Genomic DNA, 27,102 nt, shown 5'->3' on the forward strand with positions numbered 1-27,102 from the left:
CCAAGGTTCTTTCTGGTTTATTTGGTAGAAAGACATGCTCTTCAACATTTGGTATAAACATCTCACAAACTTCTTCTTAGACTGTAAAAAAGCCAGAGCCTATTTTCTTTGAAATGGGGCCCTTGAATCTGACATTCATGTCGCCATGAGAGAAACGGGAGCTGCTGTGTCTCACACAGGAGGACGCCTCAACAAAAGGCCTGCGAAGACTGCTTAAATCCTCCGGCATCTAAAGCCATCCATCTTTCTGTCCAATGCCTGTGAATTATTAAGAAAAGGAGAGTCTAACATTTGTTCCTGATACTGAGTGTGAGAAGGGCACACTCTGGCCTCAAATCTTTCTGTAGAAACTTGAGAAAAAGGACTTCTCTCGCCCCCTTCTCTCCAGCTGGTGTTACCAAGTACAGATGCATGTCTTTTTGGGATCCAGGCTCTGACTACCCTAACCGTCTCATTAGGCTTCTGGAAAGGGCTTTTGGTATTGATAATCTTCAGCCCTTAGAAAAAGTAATGTTTGTTTTATAAAAGGGGAAAGGGACTATTTTAAGGAATTCAACAAAAGGAAATAGGTACCTTTTATGAAAAGGACTTTCAAGCTCTCTGAGCCCACAGCTTAACTGACATAACATTACTAAAGTGTCTCCACATAAAACATAGCACCTTCACGTCCCCAGCAGCTGGATGGATGGGATCTGTGCACAGAGCATCCATTTAAAATGCCTTCACTGGAAACAGCAATTATGGCAGAGGCATGGCTAGTCTCACTCCGTTCAGTGGAATCCACATCCCTGCAGGCTGCTCTGCAGAACTAGCTGTAGGGGAAGTAGTAGAGGTCCTGCTGGACGGCCATGAGCAGCCCCGGGGCGCCCCGCACGCCCCCAAACCGAGAGGAGAAGGCCACGCTGGGAATGTTGGTCCTGGAGGTGGGATGTGGGGAGGGTATGGTTCTGAGCAGGTGGGCATCGCGGAGGCTCCAGATCCTCGTGTAGCAGTCCTGGCCCACTAGGAGAGGGGAGACAGACACGGGGCAGGTTAGTGAGAGCAGAGAACTCGTGTGCGCGGCTGCTCATGACTCCCTGGCAGCCAGAACACAAACCCTCAAATGGAGAGTTTCTACCGATAATATGTAGTTTCTGAAAAAGTGATGGGTCACCCTGGAGCCCTAGAAACATAACTAGTTGCATGTATTCAAGTGACAAGGTGCCTGACTGGCTGTGACACCCTGCAGGGCTCGCTGGGTATCTGGCTAATGGGTGGGCACTGTGCTTCTCTTGGTGTCAATGGCTGTTCAAGAGGGAGCCCGGCCCACCTGGTCTTGATGACATGCAACCGATTTCCCGTTTCTAAAACAGGAAGAACTAACGCCTTCACTACACCTGGGGACAAACTAGGGGCCATGCTCCCCAGAGCTTTCTGGCTTAGTTTTTCAGACCACACGGTCTTCAGGGCTCAGTGATGAGGAACGCGGCCCCCAGCACCATTGGCTCCGGTGGCCCAGACACATGGTGTACGGACTGGAGAGCTCCAGAGGAAGAGGGCAGCCAGCCAGCTGCTCCTGGGCTGCGGGGAGATTCAGGTAGCGCAGTTCACATATCACTGCAACTTGTCCACTACCCACATCTGCCTGTCAACAAGGTGTCTCTCTTCTCTATATTATCCAGAACACTGAACTCTTGTGGGCTGAAAACCCACAGAAAATAAGACTTTAAAAGGAAGTTTCCCTGACTGGTTTGGCTCAGTGGATAGAGCATCTGCCTGCGGACTCAAGGGTCCCAGGTTTGATTTCAGTCAGGGGCATGTACCTTGGTTTCGGGCACATCCCCAGTGGGGGAAGAGGGGGTGTGCAGGAGGCAGCTGGTCGATGGTTTTAACCCTCTATCCATCTCCCTTCCTCTCTGTAAAAAAACAATAAAATGCAAGCTAACTGCTGGTGATGGTGACATTAGTAAAGAGTAAGAAAGTTCTAATAAAGTGATGCTTCTTAGCCACAAAAAGGTTTCAGGGAAAAGTACTTTCTGTAGGAATAGTAGCAAACTTGAGGATCTAAGACTGAGAATATATCCCTTAATGTCAAGAGCCTACTATTTCATTTGTCAAACCACCAAACTCCCAGCTACCAGAATATTCTATCGTCCACAAACAGTATAATCTTGTAACTGCTTTCGATGGGGCTTGGTGGCTAAGCAGCTCTGCTTCCTGTTCTACATGGATCCCAAGGGATGGAGTTAAAGGGACCAGGCATCAGTTTCCTTGCAATGGCCTTAATTTCTTTCTCAGCATCCTCTTCTGGAAACAAACACAAGTTCAAAGAAGAGGGAGCCCCAGGTTTTCGGTGGGAAAGTTGCATAATGCGATAAGGTCACACCGAATGCTGACCTGGGGAACAGTTGTCAACCCTACATCCAAGTCTCCCAAACTGCTGTTACTGCACCCAGCTTGCCCGTTGCTGAGAGGATGTTTGTCCACTGATGTGGAAACGAAGGGCTGTCCCAGCTAGTCTCCCCAATCCCAACAGTCCACAACCCTATACTACTATGTTCAGTGTCAGAGTAATGTCTCCCTCAGCTGCTTCAGACACTGGGGGCCCAGGACAGAACTTGGTGAATGAACAGCTGCCCCGCCCCATACCGGCCACCAGGATTCCTTCTTCTTCGTGCACATGCAGGGGCAGGCGGGCGTACTCGTTCACGTGGCCCTCGTACTGCGTCACACACTTCGTGGTCCGCAGGTCCCACAGCTTGATCTAAGGGAAGAAGCACAAGGGACCGCTAAGGAGGGGCAGCAGGTACACTGGTGAACCCCAGGAATGAGGGAGGGCAGGGGCTCTCCAAACACCTCTTCCGGTTAGAGAAATTTAAGCCTCAAAATCCTGAGGCCGAGGCTCCATCAAAAGCACCAGAACCAGTCTGACGTGTCTAGACCAGACTGGGCTCTAGCAAAGCAGCTGCCTGCAGTCTACTCTACCTTTCCAGCCATGTCGGATGCCACCAGGCACTGCTCTTCTTGCAGGATTTTCATAGAGGTCACCGATTTGTCGTGGAACAGGCTAATGGCCTTCGAGTTGTTGCTTTGATTTCGACATCGAATATCAATGGCAAAGATCTCCCCAGAGCGACAGCCGTTGAACAACAAAGGAGTCTGTGGAAAGAGGGATGGCGTGGTACCTCCTGCTAAGGCTGGGCGGGGTGCGCCCTCCAGAACACAGCCCTCCGTCCCCTCCCCTACCCCAGCTCTGGCATCAGAGGTGTGGGTATGGTTGGTCAGAGTCTGAGCCTCAGCGGAGTTGGGAGGGTCCCTTAGGAAAGCAGAGAACTGGGCCCCATGTGTCCCGCGAAGGCCGTTCCCACTGTTAAGACTTCACTTGGGCGGCGCCCTATCTCCACCAAGATCGTGTGAAGAAACCGGAATTAATGAACTCTGTTCTTACTGCTGGAAGCAGATTGGCATACTACCGCCTCCACATTTCTAAAGAGAGACAGCATTTTCTGTGGAACAAAATTTTGAAATGCAGTAAGACTAGAATTTTTATTTTTAAATTTATAAAATGTGTAACTTGAAAACTGTGTATGAAACCATTAAGGGCTATAAACTGGGAATTTATACACTAAAAAAACCTGCTTGCCACACCAGGCTGGTGTGGCTAAGTGGTTGATTATTGACCCATGAAACAAGAAGTTTCCAGTTCAATTCCCAGTCAGGGCACCTGCCCATTAGACGTGGGAGGGCGTGCAGGAGACAGCCTACTGATGTTTCTTTCTCACCAATGTTTACATCTCTATTCCTCTCCCTTCCTCTTTGAAAAAAAAAAAAATTAATAAAACATTAAAAACAAAAAACTGCTTGTCCTATTGGCTAATCCAAGTGCTACTTAAGAACTGCTAACAGTTCATTTAACCCAGGAAGTTGTTTGCCGAAACTGGTTTGGCTCAGTGGATAGAGTGTCGGTCTGCGGACTGAAAGGTCCCAGGTTCGATTCCGGTCAAGGGCATGTACATTGGTTGCAGGCACATCCCCAATAGGGGGTGTGCAGGAGGCAGCTGGTCGATGTTTCTCTCTCATCGATGATTCTAGCTCTCTATCCCTCTCCTTTCCTCTCTGTAAAAAAATCAATAAAATATATTTAAAAAAATAAAAATAAAATAAACACGAAGTTGTTTAAAGCCAGTTTAACCAGGTCTTTCTAGATCAGTCAGCTTTCACTCAGTGCAGACACATTTAAGAAACCCTTAATCCTTCTGATGCCGTTTTCCCCTGTAAAGGGGGAATGAGGACTGTCGGTTACATGGAAATCCAATTTCAACCCAGCAAAATTTCCACTCTTGGGAAACTGTATTGGGCCCTTCCCAGTCCCACCAACCATGACAGCAAACTGCTGGGCCAAGACATCACTGCTCGTCCCAAACGACAGCCGGTGTCCCGTCACCACGTTGGTCACCAGCACCCACCGAGACAAGCCTGACGGAGACAGAGATGAGGCGGAGAGACAGGTGTCACTTGTAATCTGGGATTTAAGGTCTGAAACATCCTTTACTCTGGGAGCATGGGTGGCAGCCGGCTCACCTGTGCTGAAGCAGTTATTTGCCTGGATGTTTGAGGACCATGCACAGGACCAGGCCCCAGGGATCCGGAAACTGCACAGCATGCCAGGCCGGTCTCCTGCTGAGAGAAGCAGGGAGTGTACAGATGGTGGCCCTGGAGGGACAGACCTCCCCTTCACGCTGCCATGCCAGGAACCACCTGATTTGGGAAACCTCCAGGAACAGCTGCTCAGGGGCGTGCAGGAGGCAGCCGAGCAATGATTCTCTCTTATCATTGATGTTTCTCTCTCCCTCTCTGAAATTAATAAAAATATATTTTTAAAAAATCAACAATAAAAAACTGTGGTTAGAAGTCAGGATAGTGGTTCCCTTTAGGGAAGTGGTAATTGGGAGGGTACTGGAAATTCTGTTTCTTAACCTGGGTGGTGGCTATATTTACCTTGTGAAAACTCATTAAACTGTATACTTAAGATTTGTGCCCATTATGTATGTTTTATCAATAAAAGAGTTTTGCCAGGACCGGTTTGGCTCAATGGATAGAGCGTCCGCCTGCGGACTGAAAGGTCCCAGGTTCGATTCCGGTCAAGGGCATGTACCTTGGTTGCGGGCATATCCCCAGTAGGGGGTGTGCAAGAGGCAGCTGATCGATGACTCTCTCTCATCGATGTTTCTAACTCTCTATCTCTCTCCCTTCCTCTCTGTACAAAAATCAATAAAATATATTTAAAAAAAATATATAAAAGAGTTTATTTAAAACATGTTTTATTTGCTGAAACTGGTTTGGCTTAGTGGACAGAGCATCGGCCTGCGGACTGAAGGGTCCCAGGTTTGATTCCGGTCAAGGGCATGTACCTTGGTTGCGGGCACATCCCCAGTGGGGGGTGTGCAAGAGGCAGCTGATCGATGATTCTCTCCCATCAATGTTTCTAACTATCCCTCTCTCTTCCTCTCTAAAAAATCAATAAAATATATATTTAAAAAAAACACACAAAAAACAGCAACAACAAAAAAACATGTTTTGCTTGACATGCACATCTAATATGATCCGAGATTGAAGCCCTCTTATCTTGAGACACTACATTGCCTCTCCGATAGCTTAGTCTCTTTTACCACTTCTCCCGGACGTCAGAAAGATTTATATATTCATCCTCACAATAGCCACTTTGAACCAGGGGCCCCCGAGAACCCAGGATGAGGTTTTGTGGGATTGACCCCATAACCCGGGGGGCATGTGCCCTCACCAGGATTCAAACCGTGACTGACCCTCAACCTGACCCACACGGATCAGGCCACAGGTTAGTTTTAAAGGCAAATTCTGAACTTCTCTTGGCTGTTTCTTCATCTATAAATGGTGCTAATACCTGCTCCATACATTAGCTGTTAACGAAATGCCAGGCACTGGGCTAAGTGTATGTGACTTCATGTACGACTCCATGTAACCTCTTCACTCTACAGAGTTTAAAGCAATCTGTTCAAGTTGGGATTCGTGCTAGCCTGCCTGAAGCCTGTACTCTTAGAGGCCTGACCCTTGTCTAATTGATCCTAATTCTCTGAAAGATTAGAAACTTAATTTTCAGAATGCTGCCAGGAAGAAGTCCAGAATTCTGAACTGCCTTCATCCAGAGAATGTAAATATCCCTGATAACACCAGCGGGTCACACCTTTGTGAATGATCTGTACCAGGAGCTCAAATAAATGTTTTGATTTCTTGAATTGATTACACATACTTTTAACTGTTTGGGCTCCTAAAATGACCCAAAAGAAGGAGATATGTAAAGATGTCAATGCATCCCTGGTAGGTGTGGCTCAAACAGCTGGACATTGTCCAATGTAAGTTGGAGGCCTGGTCAGGGCACTTGCCTGGTTTTGCTGGCTCAACCTCCAGTAGGGTACCTGTAGGAGGCAACCAATCAATGATTCTCTTTCATCCCTGATGTTTCTACTTCTATCTGAAAATCTTTTTTAAAAAGGAAGATGCAGCCAAAACCGGTTTGGCTCAGTGGTAGAGCGTCGGTCTGCAGACTGAAAGGTCCTGGGTTCGATTCGGTCAAGGGCATGTACATTGGTTGTGGGCACATCCCCAGTGGGGGATGTGCAGGAGGCGGCTGATCGATGATTCTCTCTCATCGACGTTTCTGGCTCTCTCCCTTCCTCTTTGTAAAAAAATCAATAAAATATATTAAAAAATAAATAAAATAAATAAAAAGGAAGATGCACATGCTTCCAGTATAAATCCTGGATCAGGTTTACGGGCTCCCCACAGGTGTTTGCTGTCCCCATCCTGCAAGCTCCAACTGGTTCACTCAGCCTGTGGTTCCCACCCCTTCTTGTCCAGTCCTTCGCCAAGGAGCTCTGGCGTTGTTGGCAGTAGCCTCTGGGAGGCGAGGACAGACCTGTCACAGCACCCCCTTACCAAAAAGGGGAGGGCCGGTACCTGGATGACTATTGACGAACAGTGACGCTGGGAGCAGGGTGGCACAGCCCGGAGTCTCTGCGATTCCCATGAGGCACAGCCTGGAAACTCTGTTAAGGACGAACAGTCAAGTACAAGCTCTCCTCTGGGAGGAGAATGGACATTAGTACCCTTCAAGAAATTACAAAAATAATACCCGTAAAGCCAGATTTAACACATTCACACTTTCCTTATTGAGTTTCAGATGTTTTTAAAGGAAAAAAATGTCACAGACCCAGCTAAAAGTCCTCTTTGACCCCTCCCTAGCCCATTCTCCCTTTTCCCTCACCCAGAATCACTCTTCTAAAATTGGTCCAAGTTCTAGGCCATGCTACATTGCCACAGCATATTTGTCCATGAGCGATAGAACTGTCATGGGAGCGGCCGGAAAGGGGGCCGCCCCCACGCCCTTCACGCAACGCACGTTCGTGGGGAACCCGGCGCTAAACCATTCGCAGACGACCTGCTTCTGGGTCGGGTTTCGTACGTAGCAGAGCAGCTCCCTCGCTGCGATCTATTGAAAGTCAGCCCTCGACACAAAGGTTTGTTATTTTTTAAGAAAAAAAAAAATTTTTTTTTTAAAAAAAGAACTGTCACGGTTTTGAAAACCTATGTAAGCAGTATCACACAGATCAATGTCCACTGTCTTCTAGATTTATCAGTGTTGGGGTTTATAGCCCCAGTTCCTTCACTTACACCATTCTTTGTATAAATGCATCACAACTGATTTGTTCGTCTTCTGCTGGGCACCTAGGCTGTTGTTTCTCTTTTTGCTCTGCTGCTGGAATGAGTGCCTTCCTGTCTCCCAGGGCCATGTGTGGGAGCCTTTTCTAAGGCAGTGTTTCTTAATCCCAGAATAAGAATTTAATTTTACAGTACTACATGCTATATACACACAAATATTTGAAACAAGAGTTTCATAAAATACTAGAGGCCCAGTGCAAGAAATCTGTGCACTGGTGTGTGTGTGTGTGGAGATGCCTCTCAGGCTGGCCTGCACCCTCTCGCAGTCCAGGAGCCCTCAGGGGATGTCTGACTGCTGGCTTAGGCTGGCTCCTGGGAGTGGGCTTAAGCTGGCAGTTGGACATCCCACTCACAGTCCAGGACTTCTTTGTTTTTTAATATATTTTATTGGTTTTTTTTAGAGAAAGGAAGAGGGATAGAGTGTTAGAAACATCGATGAGAGAGAAACATCGATCAGCTGCCTCCTGCACACCCCCCACTGGAGAGGTGCCCGCAACCAAGGTACACGTCCTTGACCAGAATCAAACCCAGGACTTTTCAGTCCGCAGGCCGATGCTCTATCCACTGAGCCAAACCGGTTTTGGCCCAGTCCAAGACTTCTTGCCTCACACTACCCACCTGCTTGCTCTTCTTACCGCTCAGCTCGCTGCTCCTTACTACTGCCCCAGACTGCGCTTGCCAGCCTTCTGGCCGAGTGGTAATCCTCATGTGGGAGTGTACTGACTACCAGGGGGCAGTTCCTGCACTAAGTGTCTTCCCCCTGGTGGTCAGTGTGCATCATAGCAACTACTGTTCAGTCGATTTGCATATTAGGGTTTTATCATATAGGAATTGCCCTTACTAAGTATGAAACTGTCATATTTTCTAGTCTGTTTCACTTAAAATATGCTGCTCACCAATTCTTTCTGTAGCCCACTGACAGGCCATGACCTGCAGCCTGGAAGCTGCTCCTATGTCTATACCTAGAATGGATAGGCCTGTGGGGTTTTAAGGTTCTTGTGTCTCCAACTTCCAACCTAAAGTGGTTATATCAATGCACTTATCCAGCATTGTTCCCCATTCTCCTTATCTGTCAAATCTTGGCAGTATCAGAGCTTGAAAATTTGTGTTTCTCTGAATGGGTAAAAAATGCCTTCCCATTAATTAAATTCACATTTCCCTAACTACAACTGGGTGTACTGATTCATCTGATTAGTTGTGGGTTTCCCTTCTGAACTGTCTCTATATTCATTGCCTACTTTTCTACTGTACCATCTTCTGACTGATTTGGTCCCTCTCCCGTTACCTTCCCAGTCTAATTTCTCTCAATCAGAACCTTCATGTATCCCCACTCCTTGCCTTTCTTTCACTCTTCAACTCACTAAGATCCAGGTTTGACACCTTCCCAGTAAATGTTCTCTCCAAGGTCTCCAATGAGCCCTAGCTTCTGAATCTGATGAACACCCTCCAGGCCTGCCCTGGGGTCATGCAGCACAATTTCTAACTACACACTCCTTGGTCTCCACACCATCACTCATGGAGTTCCTTCTTTGGACTCTTCCAAACACCAACACTGCCTGGCCTGGATCCCAAGCCTCTGAGACTTGTGCCTCTCCTCCACTCCTGCTCATCACTCACTCCCTCTCCACTGCCTACTAATACTGTAACAGCTTTCTATCTGAGGTCTCACCGTCGTCAGCCTGTATAAGAAATGACTCCATGATCACAGACTTCTATGGGCATCGCACATCCCTGAGGATTCAGTCTTGCAAGACCCCCCTTAGCCAGAGACGTCATGGATACCCATGTGCACGATCTCCTGACTCTTTCTTCTGATGGAGCACTGGCCCCTCCTTTCCACGCATCCCAATACCTGCATCCCTCTTACATCCAGCTGCAACAGAGACATCACTACACAGACTCCTGTGGAGCTGCCCACCTCCAGCACTTTGCACAGGTTTTGTATATGCTCAGTAGATGTTGGTAGAATGAACACACACACACCTCATCAAAAAATGTAAATATTTGCAAAGCAATCAAGCAACATTTTTGTCTGTCTGATGCGTGCAGATCATGCTGCCTTAGGTGGTAAGTATCTCTAGTGTGGATGGCAAGGATATGGGGGAAAAGTCCTTACACATGCACTTTTAGTCACTGTGGCTGAAACCCTCAGGTTTAAATAGGTTCCGGCCGAAACCGATTTGGCTCAGCGGTAGAGGGTCGGTCTGCGGAATGAAAGGTCCCGGGTTCGATTCCGGTCAAGGGCATGTACATTGGTTGCGGGCACATCCCCGGTAGGGGGTGAGCAGGAGGCAGCTGGTCGATGACTCTCTCTCATCGACGTTTCTAGCTCTCTATCTCTCTCCCTTCCTCTCTGTAAAAAATCAAAATATATTTATTAAAAAAAAAAAAAATAGGTTCCGATTCAGCCAGCATTTGTTGAGGACCCACATGTGCCCTGCACTGTGCTAAGTGCATTCACAGATGTTAACTGTTAACCACATGGCAACTCATGAAGTGTGTGTTGGGTACCAGTGGTCATCCTTTTAATAACTCATTTATTTTTATTATGGAAATGATTGAAGACAAGACTTGTTAACATATGGTTTTGCTTGGGGTCAAACAATACTCTTCTGTGAATCACATGTCGGACAATTGTCCTATGCATCGAGAAACCCCTGGGACCCTAGACGAAGGGCCCAGCTACCCTGACCTTGCACTGCTGTGCTCCTAGCAAAGAAGCCCTGATGGCTCTCTGGGAAGACAGAGACTAGAATGAAGAGTGCTCCAAAGAAGGCCATCTCTGCAGAGACCCTAGGTCCAGAGCCTACAGGCCCATGCCCCATGCCAAAGGAACCCGCTTTCTCTGATGCCTGCCTCAGCCTTCCCTTTCCCCGAGGAGGCCCACCCCACCTTGGGACAACTGCAGCTCTTGCTCCTACCTCTGCTTCAGGAGGATCAGGGGTTCCTTCCCAAGATTTTACTGCTCCTTTCTGCTTTATTCCTCTGCTAAAGTTCATAGTGACCTCAAAGTCACCCCAGGACCTCAACTACTTCCCTGAGCACCATGGGAATCCTTGTCTTCTACCATGTGCATTGCTCTTTCTGAAAGAATGAAGTTTGTGCAGAATAGTCCAGACTTCTGACTTCTAAGATACGACTTTACAAACCCCATGGATGCCTGTCCACAATAGGGCGTGGCCTGCCCACCAAACCTCTTCACCTGCCAAAGGATACAGAATATGAGAATCCTGGTGGTTCAGCGAGGCCCAACACACAGAGTTCACCTGGAGAGGAAGCACATAGCACGACGGAAAGATTGGTCTGACCACCACCCCATGGAGTAACTTGTGGGGATAGATCTTCTCTTTAAAAGGGGCTGGAACAAGCATCCTGAGAACAGGGAAGCTTTTGTCCTAGCACATAGAGCCTTAAAGGGGGACAGGGAGGAGGTAGCTCCAGGCCTTAGTCCTCCAGTGTCAGCATGGGCCTCACAGGGAGACATCTGGTAAACCCTGTAGGGCAAGGATGACTTCTCTTCAACGACAGGAAGCAAACCTAACTCTGAAGGCTACTGTATCTCACTTTACCCAGAAACCATTTTCCTATCTTGTGGCTCATATCCCAAAGAACAGAAAGCCACAGCTTCTTACAAATGCAGTTGTCACCCACTGCAGTTTAAAGGTTGCCCCTCAGATATCAAGCTTTCCACATGTACGTAAACCTCAGCGTTAGCCATGGGCTGGCTGAATGCTCCCACATCGTCCAGATCCTCTGGGAGGACCCTCTGCCAGGCTACTACAGCCCACCTCCCAGGAACTGTGTCCCTTACGTGGGCTCCTTCGAACCAACTCAATCCTTCTGAAGAGAAGGTCCGTACGACCAGCTAAAGAAGCACCACTGCAAGTCTTCCCACCTCTGAATTCTTTTCTCTTAACAGACAAGAAACTCCCGGGACCCTCTTCTTCCTCCAGGGGTTCTCAAGATCTACAACTCCGTTTCTCCCTTGGGGAAATGAGGTAACAGAGCGCTGGCTTCTTCCCAAAGCTCTCTCTCCTCCGAATTCGGCTAACCATTGCAGTGCCCCTGGGCCAAAAGGCAAGTGGGCTGCAAAGCTACAGGGGCGGGTGGAGTACCTTCCGGTTGGTGAAGTAGAGGTTTTCATGCATATGCACCCTGAGCGTGGGGGGCTTCAGACCGCGCAGGCTGATGATGCCGTACTTGGAGCCTCCCACCTTGACGTCATTCACTGTGAAGAGCCGGTCACTGTTGGTGTCCGCCTGGAAGGGGAAAGCGGCCTGGAGGTGACTTCGCAGGCCTAACACCATCTGCTCATCTATCCAACCCCTGTCTCTGCATATTCACCAGCTGAGAGCTCCTGTCCATGAGGGAGCACAGAGATGACCTGAGGGGAACTCACTCCAAGAAAGTATTCGGGTCAAGTGTCTCCCCAAACACATCCGGGGGGAATGAGTCCTGGCCCCTGAAACCTGTACGAGGAAGGGCTGTGCTATCGAGGTCTCCTGGGGTAAGATGTCAAGGGTCAATTCTGCAGCTTCAGCCCCTAGTCCTGTTAGGAGATCATCAGGCTGAGGCTCTTTTTAAAAATATATATATTTTTATTGATTTCAGAGAGGGAGGGATAGAAACATAAATTATAAGAGTCATTGATGGGCTGCCTCCTGCACGCAAGGGAGTGAGCCTGCAACCCAGGCATGTGCCCTGATGGGGAATCGAACCTTGACCTCCTGGTTCATAGGCAGACATTCAACCACTGAGCCGTAATGGCTGGGCGAAGCTCTGTTTTGTATGTCTCTCTCACGTTCCTGGGTCTTCCCTAGGCCTCCAGGCAAGACAGGGCTTGCTCTATGTGACCTCGAATCCCCAGTCTACCTGAGCAGTTTGGCTCCTTCTGTTTGCAGTGGATCCTCTGCCAACATTTCCCTGGACCCTGGACTCAAGTAGTTGGCCCTGGCTTCCAGCCCGGGTCTAACCAAGAGATTTTTTAAAAATATATATTTTATTGATTTTTTTACAGAGAGGGATAGAGAGTTAGAAACATCGATGAGGGAGAAACATCGATCAGCCGCCTCCTGCACACCCCCTACTGGAGATGTGCCCATAACCAAGGCACATGCCCTTGACCGGAATCGAACCTGGGACCTTTCAGTCCGCAGGCCGACGCTCTATCCACTGAGCCAAACCAGTTTCAGCAAGAGATTTTTGCTCCTTGTAAATGGCATGATGGTAGTGGGTGTGCAGGCCAAGGTTCACAGGCTTACAGGCCCCTGCTACTCAGGTCAGAATAGCAAGCAAGGGAGTAACCTGCTGTTGCTACTGAGGACACTGGAGCGCTAGGGCTGGCCACCAAATCCTGCCCGAACCACTGTGTACCCTTCTGGTGGTTCTCAGTCAATGTGAGGTGGGCCCCGAATCTCATGTCAATGAGAGAGCTATAGCAGGGGTGACAATGGTCACCATGACCTTCCTTGCCAGTTGGGCACCTGCAGATGCCTGTTGAAACTATAAAAACTAGTGGACACAAGCTTTTATGCAACCGGCATCTACACAGCAGGGTGTGATGGGAGCCAATGCTAGGCCATAAAGTGTCAGGCATGGCAGCAACACCCCTGGCATCACAGGTGGCCCCTCCCACTCACCATTATGAGGTTAAATCGGTCGCTGGCCAGAGCGGAGGGATCGGAGCTGTGAATCTGAACCTTCTTCCTCTGCATGCAGCTCACTCGCAGCTCATGGGCTAACCTGGAGGGGGAAAGAGGGCGGGGAGGGCATGGGCGCCACACCTAGACACCCATGAGGAAGATTCAGAGCTTCTTCCCTGCCTCACATCCTAAGACCACCTCACCATGTTGGCCCTGTTATTTCTCAGCAATGGAAATGAGCAAGATCCCAAATAAATCTAATTTTAGAACTCTCAGAAAAACTAAAGCAAAGGAAGGAGCGGCCCATTCACAGGGTCGGAGAAAGTTAGAACTACAGGAATCTGTTTTTGGACCATCTGGTATGACTCTTTCTCTGGAGACCAAGAGAAGGTGCCTGAGAAATGAAACACACCGAGAGGCACACACCCAGCTCATGGGAAGAGCCCAGGCATGCGGCCGCCCATCTTACTGCCTCTTTCCCTCCACGTCATGCTACCTCTCCACAAAGGAGAAAGCATGTTTTAGGGCAAGGAACTGGTCTTTTTATCTATATAGATATTTATCTCTTTTAGGGAAATGGAGGAGAGGCATGTTCCTACCTGCCTTGCCTCACACCTCCTGCATGGCTGGCCTCCACGGAAGGCAGCCTCGCTCCCAAATGAGAGCTGTGTCCCCGATAAATCACCCAAACTCATGGTGTCTCTCCACCTGTCCACACACAGTGGGAGGCAGCGGAACACAGGGTGAGGAGCTCAGGTCTGGGTGTCAGACAGATCCCATCCTTTCTGGCTTTACTTTGAGAAAAATCGCTCTGAGCTTTGGTCTCTTCTAGAAACGAAAGGCAGTTATCTACCTATCTCATAGGGCTTTAGTTAGAATTGTATCAGGAATCACAAGTAGTTAAGTTTAGTGCACATACATCTATTTAATATTCCATGTTTTGTAACTTATTAGGTAGAGAGAAAAGGAAGCAGAAATCTCACAGGAATGAAGTTATAAGACCTACTACTAAACTAAACATGATTTATAAGTAACAGAGAAAACATCCTGAGACATTCCTGCCCGATTTCTCTGCCTAGGCCCCCTCGCCTCTCTCGGGCCTGCAAAAGCCTGCCCGTGCTCTAGGGGTGATTCTCTCAGGGCGGGTTCGGCAGTAGGCGGCAGGCTGTGAGCTTCAATTGTGAGGACTCCTCTCAGAGCAGCTATGTGGTCTCCTGACTGGGTTCTTGGGCCATGGGAATAAAAAACAAAAAGAATACTCGTGAGTGCCAAAACCAGTTTGGTTCAGTGGATGGAGCGCCGGCCCCAGACTGAGATGTCCCAGGTTCGATTCCAGTCGAGGGCATGTACCTTGGTTGCAGGCACATCCTCAGTGGGGGGAGGGAGGGGTGTGGGAGGCAGCTGATCGATGTTCTCTCTCATCAACGTTTCTAACTCTATCCCTCTCCCTTCCTCTCTGTAAAAAAAATCAATAAAATATATTTAAAAAAAATAAAAAAGAATACTCATGAAGAAAACACGAGGCACTGACTTACCGGCAATAACTGGTGGCATTGAGAAAACCCAGCTTGCTTTTTTGTAATAAGGAAGTGGCATTAAATCCCATCCTGGTTATTTTCTAAATTAAAAAACAACAAGAAGATAGATTCAGTGAAGTTTTATGTTATAAAATAACAAAATATTTTTTAGTTCCATAGGATGCAATGAAGAAAAAGGTGGTAAATTGGCAGAAATTATATGCTATAAATTCGATTGTCTCCTTGGCTAGTTTCCAATCATGGCAAGAGGAAAAGCATATCACAAGCAAGAATGTGTGACTGGAAGGTCTGCCCAGTGCCTCTGTCCAAGCCCCCAGTCAAGCTATCCTTGGGGAGAAGCTACAAAGCTAGTGAGTGCAGGAACGGCCCTCGACACTCAGGTCTGCATCGGGCTTGCCAGTCCACCTATGGTGACCCGGGGGCCCAGATTTCCCATTCTGTTGCCACATAGCCATCCAAATGTCCTGGCATCCAATCCCCAGAAGGGATTTAAGAAACCCTCATATCCAAACCATGTACGCTGGTTTTCTATTCAAAATATACAGTTACTGTATCATGCTGCTTTTCAAGATTCCCCCAGGGAAGGACAGATGTTAGAATTACTGATGAAACTTGTAAATTGGGCAAGTGGAGTGGGAGGAGACTGCTCGCTTGTTGTTCTTCTTTTCGTCAGGTTCCTGCCAGGGAAAAGTCACCGCCACACTCCCAAGGTGCACTAAGCGGGTGTGCAGGGGCGCTGAATGGGCGCCTGCCTCCAGCCGTGGCCGCGGGCTGGCAGGAGTGCGGGCCCAGCAGCCCCCGGGGCGTGGAGCCCACCTTGGTCGGCCTGTCCTCTTCCTCCAGCAGCTGCAGCCTTTTGAGCTCCATTGCCTTCTGCTCGATGCCCTCCCTCGTGAGGGGGTTGCAGTTGTTGTGTCCAGGGAGCAAGCGGAAGTACCGATTCTTTTCGGGGTCAAAGTAATACCCTGGTAGATCTTTAGCCAAAAGAAATAAAATCCAACTTAAAATACTGCGACCCGACCCATCTAGAAAGGAGCCCGGAGCCTGCCCACCCCCCTCACAGCTGCCTGTCTTTTCTAAGGGGCGGGAGGTGGGCTAGCATCGTCAGTCACCGTCCTGGGCCCAGTTCAGGGCTGGGGGCGCTGTTTGCCTCAGGATCACAGTTCTTGGCGTACCCAGTTCCTCCCTTTACCGTTCCCGTTTGCTCCCAGAATCTCCTCTAAGCCCGAATGAGCTGGTTGGTGACACACACGGAGTTCAGCCACGTGCAAGTGCAGACACCCAGGAGGAAGGGCGGCCCGAACAGACATAACCAGTTGACCGGTCAGGACGAGGTTTCATCTCTCCCTGTGGGCAGGGCCAGGGGAGTCCTCACCAGCAGACTGCCTTACCTGGCGCAGAAGAACTCCCGGCCGAGCTGGACGAGGTCGACGGGACCTCCTCATCGTCATGGTCGGAATCCTGTGGGCTCTGCTCTGCCCCTGAGTTACACCTGTCGACACAACCATGGTAACTTGCAGTGAGGGGCTGGAGACCCAGTCATTCTCTGACTGTGGGGTCCACAGCCTTCACCCCTGGCCCTCTCACCTTCCATTACTTGGGAAGCATTAACCCCGCTTTTCCTTAAAAGTAGTTTACCTATTGCAAATACACCTGTTAGAGCAAGGTTTTGTCTCTCATCCGTAAGAGGATGCGTGTCATTCCTTTTCTCATCTCCTCACTTGAGCACTTCACGAGGTTTTTTTTAAGAATTATCCAGATGAAAAGACCAGAAATCTTTGCCAATAAGAATTCTACCATGCATCCTTATGTTCACAGCAGCACAATTTATAATAGCTAAGATTTGGAAACAGCCTAAGTGCCCGTCAGCAGATGAGTGGATTAAAAATCCACATCTACACAGTGGAATACTATGCCGCTATAAATAAGAAGGAACTTTTACCATTTGCAACAGCATGAATGGACCTGGAGAGCATTATGCTAAGTGAAATAAGCCAGTCGGAGAAAGATAAATATCACATGATCTCACTCATATGTGGGATATAATGAACAACATAAACTGATGAACAAAAATAGATCCAGAGACAAGGTAGCACTGAATACAGTCCAACCTCAGAGAGAAGGCAGGGGAGGTTGGGGGTTGGGGTAAGAAATCAACCAAAGGACCTGTATGCATGCATATTAGCATAACCAATGGACACAGATACTGGGCGGTGGGGGCATGTCCTGGGGGCAGGAGTAGTGTGGGTGAGGGAGGTCAATCAGGGAAAGGGGAGACATGTTTAATACTTTAAACTAGGGGTGTCGAACTCAATCAGAGAAGGGGCCAAAATTTCAAATCTAGCCTATTTCGCGGGCCGAATGGTTTACTGAACAGTCATAAACTGTCATTGTGATGGAAACGCAGCGGAGTGCAGTGATGACAGCGCGGTGCGGGCCACATTGCAAGGCCTGGCGGGACGGATTTGGCCCACGGGCCTTGTGTTTGACACATGTGCTTTAAACAAACAAAACAACAAAAAAGAATTCTACCAGCTGGGCTCATTTGTCAGCTCAACAGCAGTTACAAGGGCAGGTGAATTTCATTCTTTACTGGATCCAGCAATAGAGTTTAAATTGTACTTGGCAACCCAACCTTATAGATGGAGAAAGTGGGGTTCAGGACACAGAGGTGATTTGCTCAGTAACACTAAGATAGAGCCATGGTTTAAACACTCATTTTGCAAAGCTACAAGCAGCTTCCATGGTAATTATAGGCTAAAGGATATAATGATAGTGCAAAAGACCTAATTTTAGAATCCTCTTTAAAATCAGGAACTTCCCCTCTCCCTGCACACCAAAAGGAGCACAAATTGCAAAACGAGGTGGAAGGAATGAAAGAACTTTCTCTTTTGTCTATAAATACTAACGAAGCATGGTTTCAGGGAAAATTTATTCTCCCTTTTTATGGCTCAGAGCTTCCGGTGATCAGGAAACTCATCTGTGATCAGCAGCAGGAGGAAAGGAGGATTAAGTGTCATGACAAATGTCTGTATTTCTAGTCCAAGGACTGCTGCTCCATGCTTTCTACAGGGAGCCCAGAAGGTGGCTGTTCAGAGTGTTTCCACACAACTCGGCCAAAGCTGAGCTGAGACTCCTGCACAGATCACACTGTACTCCGCACCGTGCTCTATGGGAAGGCCTGGGCCACAAAAGTATCCACGGTTCTCCTTTCAAAACATACAAACACTGGGCACTGCCCTGATCTTGCTACAATACTGGTCCAGCCTGGGACTCTGGCTTAGAGTAATATTCTGCACCTAATGAGGCCCATGCCTTACGGGGGGCCTACCCAGAGACGGGCAGCCCGATAGGGGCTTTATATACCTTATTGTTAAGTTCACAAGTGAAGGACTGTACAAGAGCAACTCAGTGATTAAGTAACTTGCCCATAGGGAAAAGCAGTGTGCAAACTCAGACTTCTTAATTTCAAAGCCCTTGTTCCTGTGTATTTTTATTGATTTTTCACAGAGAGGAAGGGAGAGGGATAGAGAGCTAGAAACATCGATCAGCTGCCTCCTGCACCCCCCCTACTGAGGATGTGCCCACAACCAAGGTACATGCCCTTGACCGGAATCGAACCTGGGACCCTTCAGTCCTCAGGCCGATGCTCTATCCACTGAGCCAAACTGGTTTTGGCACAACATTTTTTAAAAATATGTTTTTATTGATTTTTTGTAGAGAGAGAAAGGGAGAAGGATAGAGAGACAGAAACATCAATAAGAGAGAAACATAACCGATTTGGCTGCCTCCTGCATGTGCCCGGATCAGGAATCAAACTAATGACCTCTTAGTTCCTAGGCTGATGCTCAATTGCTGAGCCACTCCAGCCAGGCCATTCCACAACATTTGGATGCTTTTTTTTATTGTTTGGTTTAAGCTGGTCTAAAGAAGCATCATGGCCTTTGACACCTTATAACTAGAAATCTGTCCATTTTGAAAGGTCTGGAGTATGGAAGTTTTAAAATTGGCAGAAATGTCCCTTGGTGAGGTAGGGGCTGTGCAGACTTCTTATGGCTAGAAGTCACACCAGCAACCCTGACTGTGAGAGGTGTCCTCTCCTGCCATGAGGCGATGGGGAATCTTGTTCTGAAACTAGATTGCTTGTATTTCCTTCACGCAGTAAAATAAGTAGAGTGGCTGATATACGATTCCCTCTCATTATTGATGTTTCTCTCTCCCTCCCTCTCCCTTCCTCTCTGAAATTAATAAAATATATTTAAAAAATAAGTAGAGAGGAAAATGTTTATATTGGGATTTCAACTAAGTATTGACTAGGCTTTATTTTTATTTTATTTTATTTAAAGAGAGGAATAGAGAGCCAGAAACATCGATGAAAGAGAATCATTGACCAGCTGCCTCCCCCACAACCCACCACTGGGAATGTGCCTGCAACCAATGTACATGCCCTTGACCGGAACTGAACCCGGAACTTTACAGTCCGCAGACCGACGCTCTATCCATTGAGCCAAATCGGATTCGACTAGGCTTTATTTTTTAAGCTGGGTGGAAGGTACACATTCATTGTACTATTCTTTATGCCTTTTTGTGTTTTTAAATACTATATTTTATATATGTGTATATATAGCTTCTTTCTCAGGATTTACTGAATTAATTACATTTCCAGAATGCTATTTTCATTGGGTGGAAAAAAAGAAAAAGAAAAAAAAAGACAGGAAAAGAGAGAGGGAGTCTATAAAATGGAGAAGCAACTCTCCTTCAGTAGCCTCAGATAAAGTCTACGCTAAGCTCATGGCTAACGCTCTGGCCGGAAGCCATGGTCACTCTGAGAACAAAGAGTGGCCATCTCTCCTCACTGCTCCAAGCTGACCCGCAGCAGCAGCATCCCCTGGGAGCTCGTTAGAGTGCAGACTCTCGCTGGGCCCCACCTCGGACTCTGCATTTTGACCAAACGCCCCGTGACCCATGTGCACGGGAGGGTGCTGGACAATACTGAATGGCACTGGGGAACAGCACTTGCCTCTCGTTAGGGCTGTGTTGTCTGAGTCTAGGGTTCTGCCGCTGGCTCCTTCTTCCATGTCTTCTACTTTTCCAGCCGCTTTTATGCATTTCTGCTCCTATATGAGAAAAAAGAAAAATTACATACAAACATGTGGGTGCATGTACTTTTCTGTTCACTTCTTCCTTTTCCCCCATTAACCTTCCCCTGGCCTCCCCTACCCCTTGGCACAGGCCTTCCCCACAGTGTCCTGTGTCCATTGGTTATGTTATATGCATGCATACAAAACAAATCCTTCGGTTGATCTCTTACCCCCACTATGTTCACTTCTTTTTTTTTTCTTTCTCTTTCTTTTTTAATTTTTAAAATATATTTTATTGATTTTGTACAGAGAGGAAGGGAGAGAGATAGAGTCAGAAACATCGATGAGAGAGTGTCATCGATCAGCTGCCTCTTGCACACCCCCTACTGGGGATATGCCCGCAACCAAGGTACATGCCCTTGACCAGAATCGAACCCGGGACCTTTCAGTCCCCAAGCCGACGCTCTATCCATTGAGCCAAACCGGTTTCGGCTATGTTCACTTCTTGATAGTTCCTTCATGCTTACAACCAAGCCCTACCTGGCTGTCATCAAAGCCGCCATCCCAAGCCTCATCTGTAAAAGGCTGCCCTCCAGGTGGAGACACCGATAAAATCCAATGTGTCTGAAGCCACTTTGCTGGCTGAGTTCTCCTACCTCACAGCTGACACCTGGCCTGACAAGCTGCTAACCGCTGATCCCTGGGTCCCAGTGAGTTGTTGACAGACTCACAATTACTTTAAGACAATAGTTTGAGCCTGACATGAGGTCTCTTTTAAATTGTGCTTTTTTCTTCTTACCAGACAATACCAGAGCACACACTTTCCCTTCAATCTATACACATCCTGTTTGCAGAGAACAGTTTAGTATTGATGAGCAGGGAAAATTGTGGACATAATTAGTTGGGGGCTAGTGTGTATGACTTCTCAGAATGCTTTCGAAAGAGTGTTTTAGCATCCAGCATACACTAGCAGTTGAAAGGAAGGATGTAAACAAGCTTTTTTTTTTTTTTAGAGGAATGAGATGAAAGCACTTCTTAGTAACACTGACATTGCCATAATTATTTCAAGTGGCTTTTAAAAATCTTATCTTTTATAACCTGATCTATCACTCAATCATCAAAATATCACAAGTTTTTGCAATAGGAATCACATTCATTTTTATAAAAAGACTAAATTGTGGTCCAAGGACCAATTGCTGTAAGTTTCAGGCTTTCTCAACACCTGGGGATTTTTTTCTCTCCACTCACTGGAGACACTGATGACATCTTACCTAATACATTTAAAACACATTTAAATGCCATAACAAAATTGGGGGGGGATGGGTTGAATGTAATCAAAGAATAAAAGTTTCCATTTCCCAACTTATACTTAAAAATAAATAACAACAATAATTTAAAAATATATACGTATTCAATATATATATTTCAGAGAAGGGAGAGAGAGAAAAATATCAATGATGAAAGAAAATCATTGATCAGCTGCCTCTTGTCCACCCCCTAATGGTGATCTAGCCAGCAACCTAGTATATGCCATGACTGGGAATCAGTGACCTCCTAGCTCACAGGTTAACGCTCGACCACTGAGCCATGTGGGCCTCCAACTTCTACTTTTGAGTTGAGAGTGCCTGTTAGCATCAAACAGAGCGCCTCAAGCCTGGACTTACATTCCAGAATTCAGCATTTACTCACCCACTTCCGTGTCAACCTATGATTGTGAGTTGGGGTTATTTTTATAGAAAGAAAGAGAAATTTAACTAGTATGGTACTTAACCAAACATTTCACAATTCTATAACAAATTTCTTGATTTGCTAGTGGGAATGTAAAATACTGCCACCACTTCAGAAAGTTTTGCAGTTCCTCAAAAGGTTCAATGTAGTTACTATATCAGCCAGCAAAACCCAGAAGAAATGAAAACACGTGGTCACACAAAAATTTTGAGAGTAACATTCATAGCGGCATTAATCATAATTGCCTAAAAGTGGCAACAGCCCATATTTCCATCAGCTGATGAATGCATAAAAATGTGGCATCACCACACAACAGAATGTTATTTGGCCATAAAAAGAAAGAAGTATATGACACAAGGATGAACTCTGAAAATATATGCTAAGTGAAAGAAGTCAGACATAAAATTGAAAGATTCAATGTATATGAAATCTCCAGAATAGGCAAATCCAGACACACACACACACATTATAGGGGCTAAGGTGGAGGGAGAGGCAGAGAATGAGACTAACTGATATGTCTTTTTTTTTTTTTTTTTTAAGCTTCTTGAAAGTCCATTTTTGTTATGAAGAATTGTTCTTTCGAGTTATCCCAAATGAGATAATAAGTGCTGATTAAATTGTTTTATACTTCCAAGAATAAGAGACTAAGGGAAAGGTTATACCTTATTAACTAAGTGGTAGCTTGATAAAATTTTTATAGAATTTTACATAATGTATGATAGTCTATGTGCACTTAGGCTTTCTTAGATTCCACCAGATTACTAGCTTTTCAAAAGCTGTAGCACTGCCCTGACCGGTCTGGCTCAGCAGATGGAGCGTTGGCCTGCGGGCTGAGGGGTCCCGGTTTGATTCTGGTGAAGGGTACATGCCCGGGTTGTGGGCTCGATCCACAGTACGGGACGGGGAAGTGTGTGTGTGTGTGTGTGTGTGTGTGTGTGTGTGTGTGTGCGCGCGCGCGCGCAGTAGGTGGCCGATCAATGATTCCCTCTCATCATTGATGCTTCTATCTCTCTGAAATTAATTAAACTAAAACTTATGCTTCATGCATTTGTAAAACACAGATCTATTGGTATCCTATTTCCTTTATTCTGTTTGGTCCACACTGTAAATTTACAGATCAAATGATACTTTGTTTCAGTAAAAGCTTAAAAATGGAAAACACCTTTTTACTTAGTTTCATGAAATAGAATTTACATTTTACAGAATGACTTGATGAGATCTTTTTCTGGAGTCAACCTAAAAGAAGCTAAGTGGAATTGGCAGATCTTTTAGATTCTGTTGCCTACTTACTACTTATCATAGCACTCGCAGCCAGGCACAGGGCATTAATATGAAGTACCTTGAAATCCAAGGGGGTGAGTGTTCATACAAAAAGATCACATGTTACCAGATAGGAGTTTGAAATGCCTAGGTGTGTAATATTTTTAAAACCTTAATTTTCAGTCAGCATAAATTTCCTTTAATTTTCTCTATTTTCAGTCCCATTTCATTTTGAGGCTTAACATAGCAAGCCAGTATAGTTTTAAATATAGTAATCCTGGGTTCTGAGTTATTTTAAGATGAAAGGGGGAAAAGAAATGTACTTAGGGAAATTAATTTCTTCTTTAACATCTAACTCATCTTCTGCTTGTTGATCCTTTCTTAGTTGACAGATGGACACCTGTCCTGAGACACTCTTAGCTTACATCAATCTCTGAAAAGGCAACTTTGAATTTGCTCTTACAATATCTAAACAAGATGGAGAATCTGGCAGATACCTACCCTGTTTCCCCGAAAATAAGACAGTGTCTTATATTAATTTTTGCTCCCAAAAATGCGCTAGGTCTTATTTTCAGGGGATGTCTTTATTTTTCCATGAAGAAGAAGAATATGGTACACATTTATTGTTAAATGAAAATAAAGGAAATTTATTACCTGTATATGGTACGGTAGTATGGTAGTTGTCAACACAAACCAAACAAACTGTGAATCCTACAGTATCAAGAATTTACTCATTTATTCAATGACAATCATATCATCTTCTGGAACATCTTCATAACAATCCAATTCCTGAATTTCCTGGTGAATTTCTTGTGACTCTATTTCTTTCAGAATCAGTGGACCAAATCTCTCATGTTTAGCCTGGGGGGGGGGGCATATTTTCGGGGGGATGTCTTATATTTCACTCAGAAAGAAACCTGTAAGTAGGTCTTATTTTCAGAGGATGTCTTATTTTTGGGGAAACACGGTAGAGCTTCTGAAAAACCTCTAAATCTTCTTCCTCATCAATCCTTTGTATATTTTGGTAGACAGCAGAGTATACTTCTAAAGTTTTCTATGAAAAGCATTTCAGTAGTGATAAATTCTGAAAATATATTCTTTATATCCTGTATCTGCTTTTTAAACCTACCGATAGTTTCTCCAGAGGAGAGTTGTTTGGGTAGCATCCACTGTAGCTCTCTGTAATAGGAAACACGTCCATCCGTTTGCTGACTTGTCTGCCTAGCTTCTCCATTCCTTACTGCTAATGTTGCTTTGCGGTCATCCCATTTCGTTTTTTACAATGGTTCCAATGAGCTTTCCAAAGTTCAACTTTTGGTTGCAAGTCTTTCAACCTCCGCTTTTTGATAATCCTGAAGTTTCAACCTTCATTTGTTGAAAAGATCTGAACAGTTTTTCAGAACCTGCTTCAAATTTGGGGTCTCTCTAGAGATCTATTCATGGATCTCATTCACCCAGAGATTGGATTTGTCTCGCACTCTGGCAGCTTTCTGCACAGGAGTGGCAAAGATTTGGCTCCGCATTCCAAAGTGCTAGTGCTTGTGTTGTGAGCGTTTCACAGGTTTCTGGATAAATGGGGTCTTTGCCCCAAGACACCATTTTGGGCTTGCCTGAAAAATCCGGAAGGTGTAGGCCCAGAAAAATCCCAGACCCAGGAACCTTAAGGCTTGTGGGTGGGGGCGGTGCTAGGCCACAAAAGGTTGCAGTCAGCCTCCTTGCTGGCTGCTCGCCTCAGGGACACCTTGGTCCCCTCACTCTACCCAGAGGTAGGCCCAGAACTCTCCGGAGGCTGAAATTCAACGTGAGCCAGAGGCTCTACTTGCCCCACCTACGCCTTCAGGCGGGGCAGCCCAGGCAGCAGGGCCCCCACACCCTGCCTAGCACAGGGCTGGGGGCTGGGCGCCTGGGACCTATTTGGGGTCACATGGTTTCTTTTTAGGGTGATGAAAGTGTTCTGAAATAAGAGATATCACGTGATGGTCACACAACCTTTCTAATATACGACAAACTGTACACTTTCAAAAAGTAAATTCTACCTCAAAAACGAAGATTGAATACAGCAGTACTATAATATTTAAAGAAACATCCTAAATAATTTAATGAACAACATAAACTGATGGGGGAAAAATAGATCCAGAGATATAGAAGCATCGAACAGACCTCAGAGGGGAAGCTGGGGAGTCAACCAATGAACTCTATGCCTACATGCATAACCCATGGACACAGACAATCGGGAGGTGAGAGCTTGGAGTGGTGGTGGAGGGTGGGGTGGGGTAGGGGAGGTCAATGGAGGGTGATAGGGGGACATACGTAATACTTTCAACAATAAAGATTTTAAAAGTAAACAAATAAAATGAAACAATGATACCATTTAAAAACAATGATTTGGAGGGGGATGAAATTTTTGTGGAACTGTGTTGGCAAGGGTCCCAATAAAAATCTACTTTCAGAGGGGAAAAAAAATCCTAAATATCCAACAACAGGAGAATTAAGATCATAGAGACCACTGGACTGTAATATGGAAATGCTGATGCCATCGGTTTATGGAGCAGAATACAAAATGTGTGCTCACCCTGAGTGGGTATTTTTTAAAAATATATATTTTATTGATTTTTTTTTACAGAGAGGAAGGGAGAGGAATAGTTAGAAACATCCATCAGCTGCCTCTTGCACGCCCCCTACTGGGGATATGCCCACCACCAAGGTACATGCCCTTGACCAGAATCAAACCTGGAACCCTTCAGTCCACAGGACCCTTCTATCTACTGAGCCAAACCGGTTAGGACAGGTATTTTTTTTTAATTGCACAATTGAGGAAACAGGCTGAGAGGGCTAGGGCTAAGTACTGTAGCCCTGCCCGTCTGGCGCCCGGGGCTTGGTGACCACCAGGAGGCCCAACTACAATTTTCACCATTATTTAAAATGGGAGTCTGGGGCTTCGGAATTTTGTTTGTTTCCTCCAGAAAGTTATCACACACGTTTCCTTTCCTTCTGGCTGTCTGATTTACAAGACAAAGTCTCCACACCCATCCAGGGGAAGGGTGTATCACAGTTTCTCAGATAAAGTGGAGGAGACATAAGGCTTTCTGGTCACGCAAGTACCGACGAGGAAAAGATTGGCTTTCCCGCGGACACACTCGGTAGGTAACCCCGAAAGTGTGGGTTCAACCCTGGGCTCCACGACTTCCTGCTTCTACTTCCATTCAGCCAGCATCTGCAGGGACAGAGTCAGACTCCCAGCGCAGCGCCCTGCCCCACCTCCAGGGGCTGCCCGGGGCCCCTTGCCGGGGACTCAGCCTCCGCCCTGCCTCCACTGAGTTTGCTCCAGGCCTCATCCTGAGGCTGGTACCCCGGCTCTGCCCCCTGGCCGTGGATCCACCGGGACCCGCCTGGTCCAAGCTCCTCTGCTTCTGGTCCAGGTCCAGGGCGTGCGTTAACCTCAGGCAAGTGACAATCTCAATGGGCCTCTGACTGGGTCTGACAAAGGTACCCTCTCCCACATCCCAGGCCCGGGGAGCGGAAAACTTCCCGGCGCCCAGCACCGGGGCCTGGGAGCGCTGGGCCTGCCAGAGCTGTGATCCTGACCTGCCGGAACCCGCTAACCGCAACCTCAATTTTCAGGGGAAACGCAGACCGGCCGCGGGCAGGTATGGGGTGGCACCTTCGGGCATCGGGTTTAGACGACCGCTCCTTCAGGTCCGACCCTGAGCAGCGACACTCGAGTCCAACCCCCACCGCGTCTGCGGCTGCGGCACCGATCGGATGGGGCAAACCGGGCTCCTCCGGTCCAAGAACCCCGCACACCCGGGCGCGCCCGCCCAGCTCCCATCCACCCACCCACGCCACGGTCAGGCCGGCGACCCACGTGCTCGGCTCCTCCCCTCCCTGCCCTCCCCATCCCTGCACGCCCCAGCCCCATCCCGAGCTCCGTCCAGGGGGCAGCAGCAGCCCCTGGACCGACCCAACGGCCACCGCCGCCGGCAAAGACTCACTGGATTAGACGGCTCGCTCTCGGGCCCAGGCTCCGCACCAGTAGTGGCGAGGCGTGGAGGGACCCGGAAAGACCAAGACCCAGCGTCCACCAATTAGCGGCGTCCGTTTTCGTGCTCTCGCAGCGGA

The 27,102-nt window shown here is 47.1% G+C and overlaps 1 protein-coding gene and 1 pseudogene across 3 annotated transcripts; both read right to left on the bottom strand.

The window, feature by feature from the left end:
* Positions 1 to 27,102, bottom strand: DCAF4 (DDB1 and CUL4 associated factor 4). 3 transcript variants are annotated; one of them, XM_036432333.2, is made up of 14 exons: positions 26,976 to 27,102; positions 19,935 to 20,031; positions 16,306 to 16,406; positions 15,731 to 15,888; positions 14,912 to 14,994; positions 13,374 to 13,476; positions 11,850 to 11,993; positions 10,951 to 11,000; positions 6,973 to 7,052; positions 4,561 to 4,656; positions 4,358 to 4,455; positions 2,965 to 3,138; positions 2,629 to 2,743; positions 1 to 1,002 (listed from the first exon to the last, which is right to left on the bottom strand). In XM_036432333.2, the coding sequence occupies exons 2-14, from the start codon at positions 20,021 to 20,023 to the stop codon at positions 809 to 811; spliced, it is 1,485 nt and encodes a 494-aa protein (XP_036288226.1). In that variant the 5' UTR covers positions 20,024 to 20,031; positions 26,976 to 27,102; the 3' UTR covers positions 1 to 808. The 3 variants fall into 3 exon arrangements, with proteins under 3 accessions (XP_036288226.1, XP_036288209.1, XP_036288251.2); XM_036432316.2 differs by having other exon boundaries at positions 4,561 to 4,659; XM_036432358.2 differs by lacking the exons at positions 13,374 to 13,476; positions 14,912 to 14,994; positions 15,731 to 15,888; ... (1 more) ...; positions 19,935 to 20,031; positions 26,976 to 27,102 and adding an exon at positions 12,079 to 12,097 and having other exon boundaries at positions 4,561 to 4,659.
* Positions 21,918 to 24,876, bottom strand: LOC118715714 (annotated as a pseudogene).

Source organism: Pipistrellus kuhlii, unplaced genomic scaffold, assembly GCF_014108245.1.
Source record: "Pipistrellus kuhlii isolate mPipKuh1 unplaced genomic scaffold, mPipKuh1.p scaffold_m20_p_1, whole genome shotgun sequence".
NCBI lineage: Eukaryota > Metazoa > Chordata > Mammalia > Chiroptera > Vespertilionidae > Pipistrellus > Pipistrellus kuhlii.

Excerpts from the sequence above, each read along its gene's own strand:
- DCAF4 (XM_036432316.2), bottom strand. The coding sequence starts at position 20,023 with ATGCATAAAAGCGGCTGGAAAAGTAGAAGACATGGAAGAAGGAGCCAG. Across the intron at positions 7,053-10,950 it reads CACCAGGATTCTCATATTCT|GCTGTGCCTCATGGGAATCG; the intron begins GTATCCTTTGGC and ends CAGAGTTTCCAG. Across the intron at positions 3,139-4,357 it reads CCCAGCAGTTTGCTGTCATG|ACTCCTTTGTTGTTCAACGG; the intron begins GTTGGTGGGACT and ends CTCTTTCCACAG.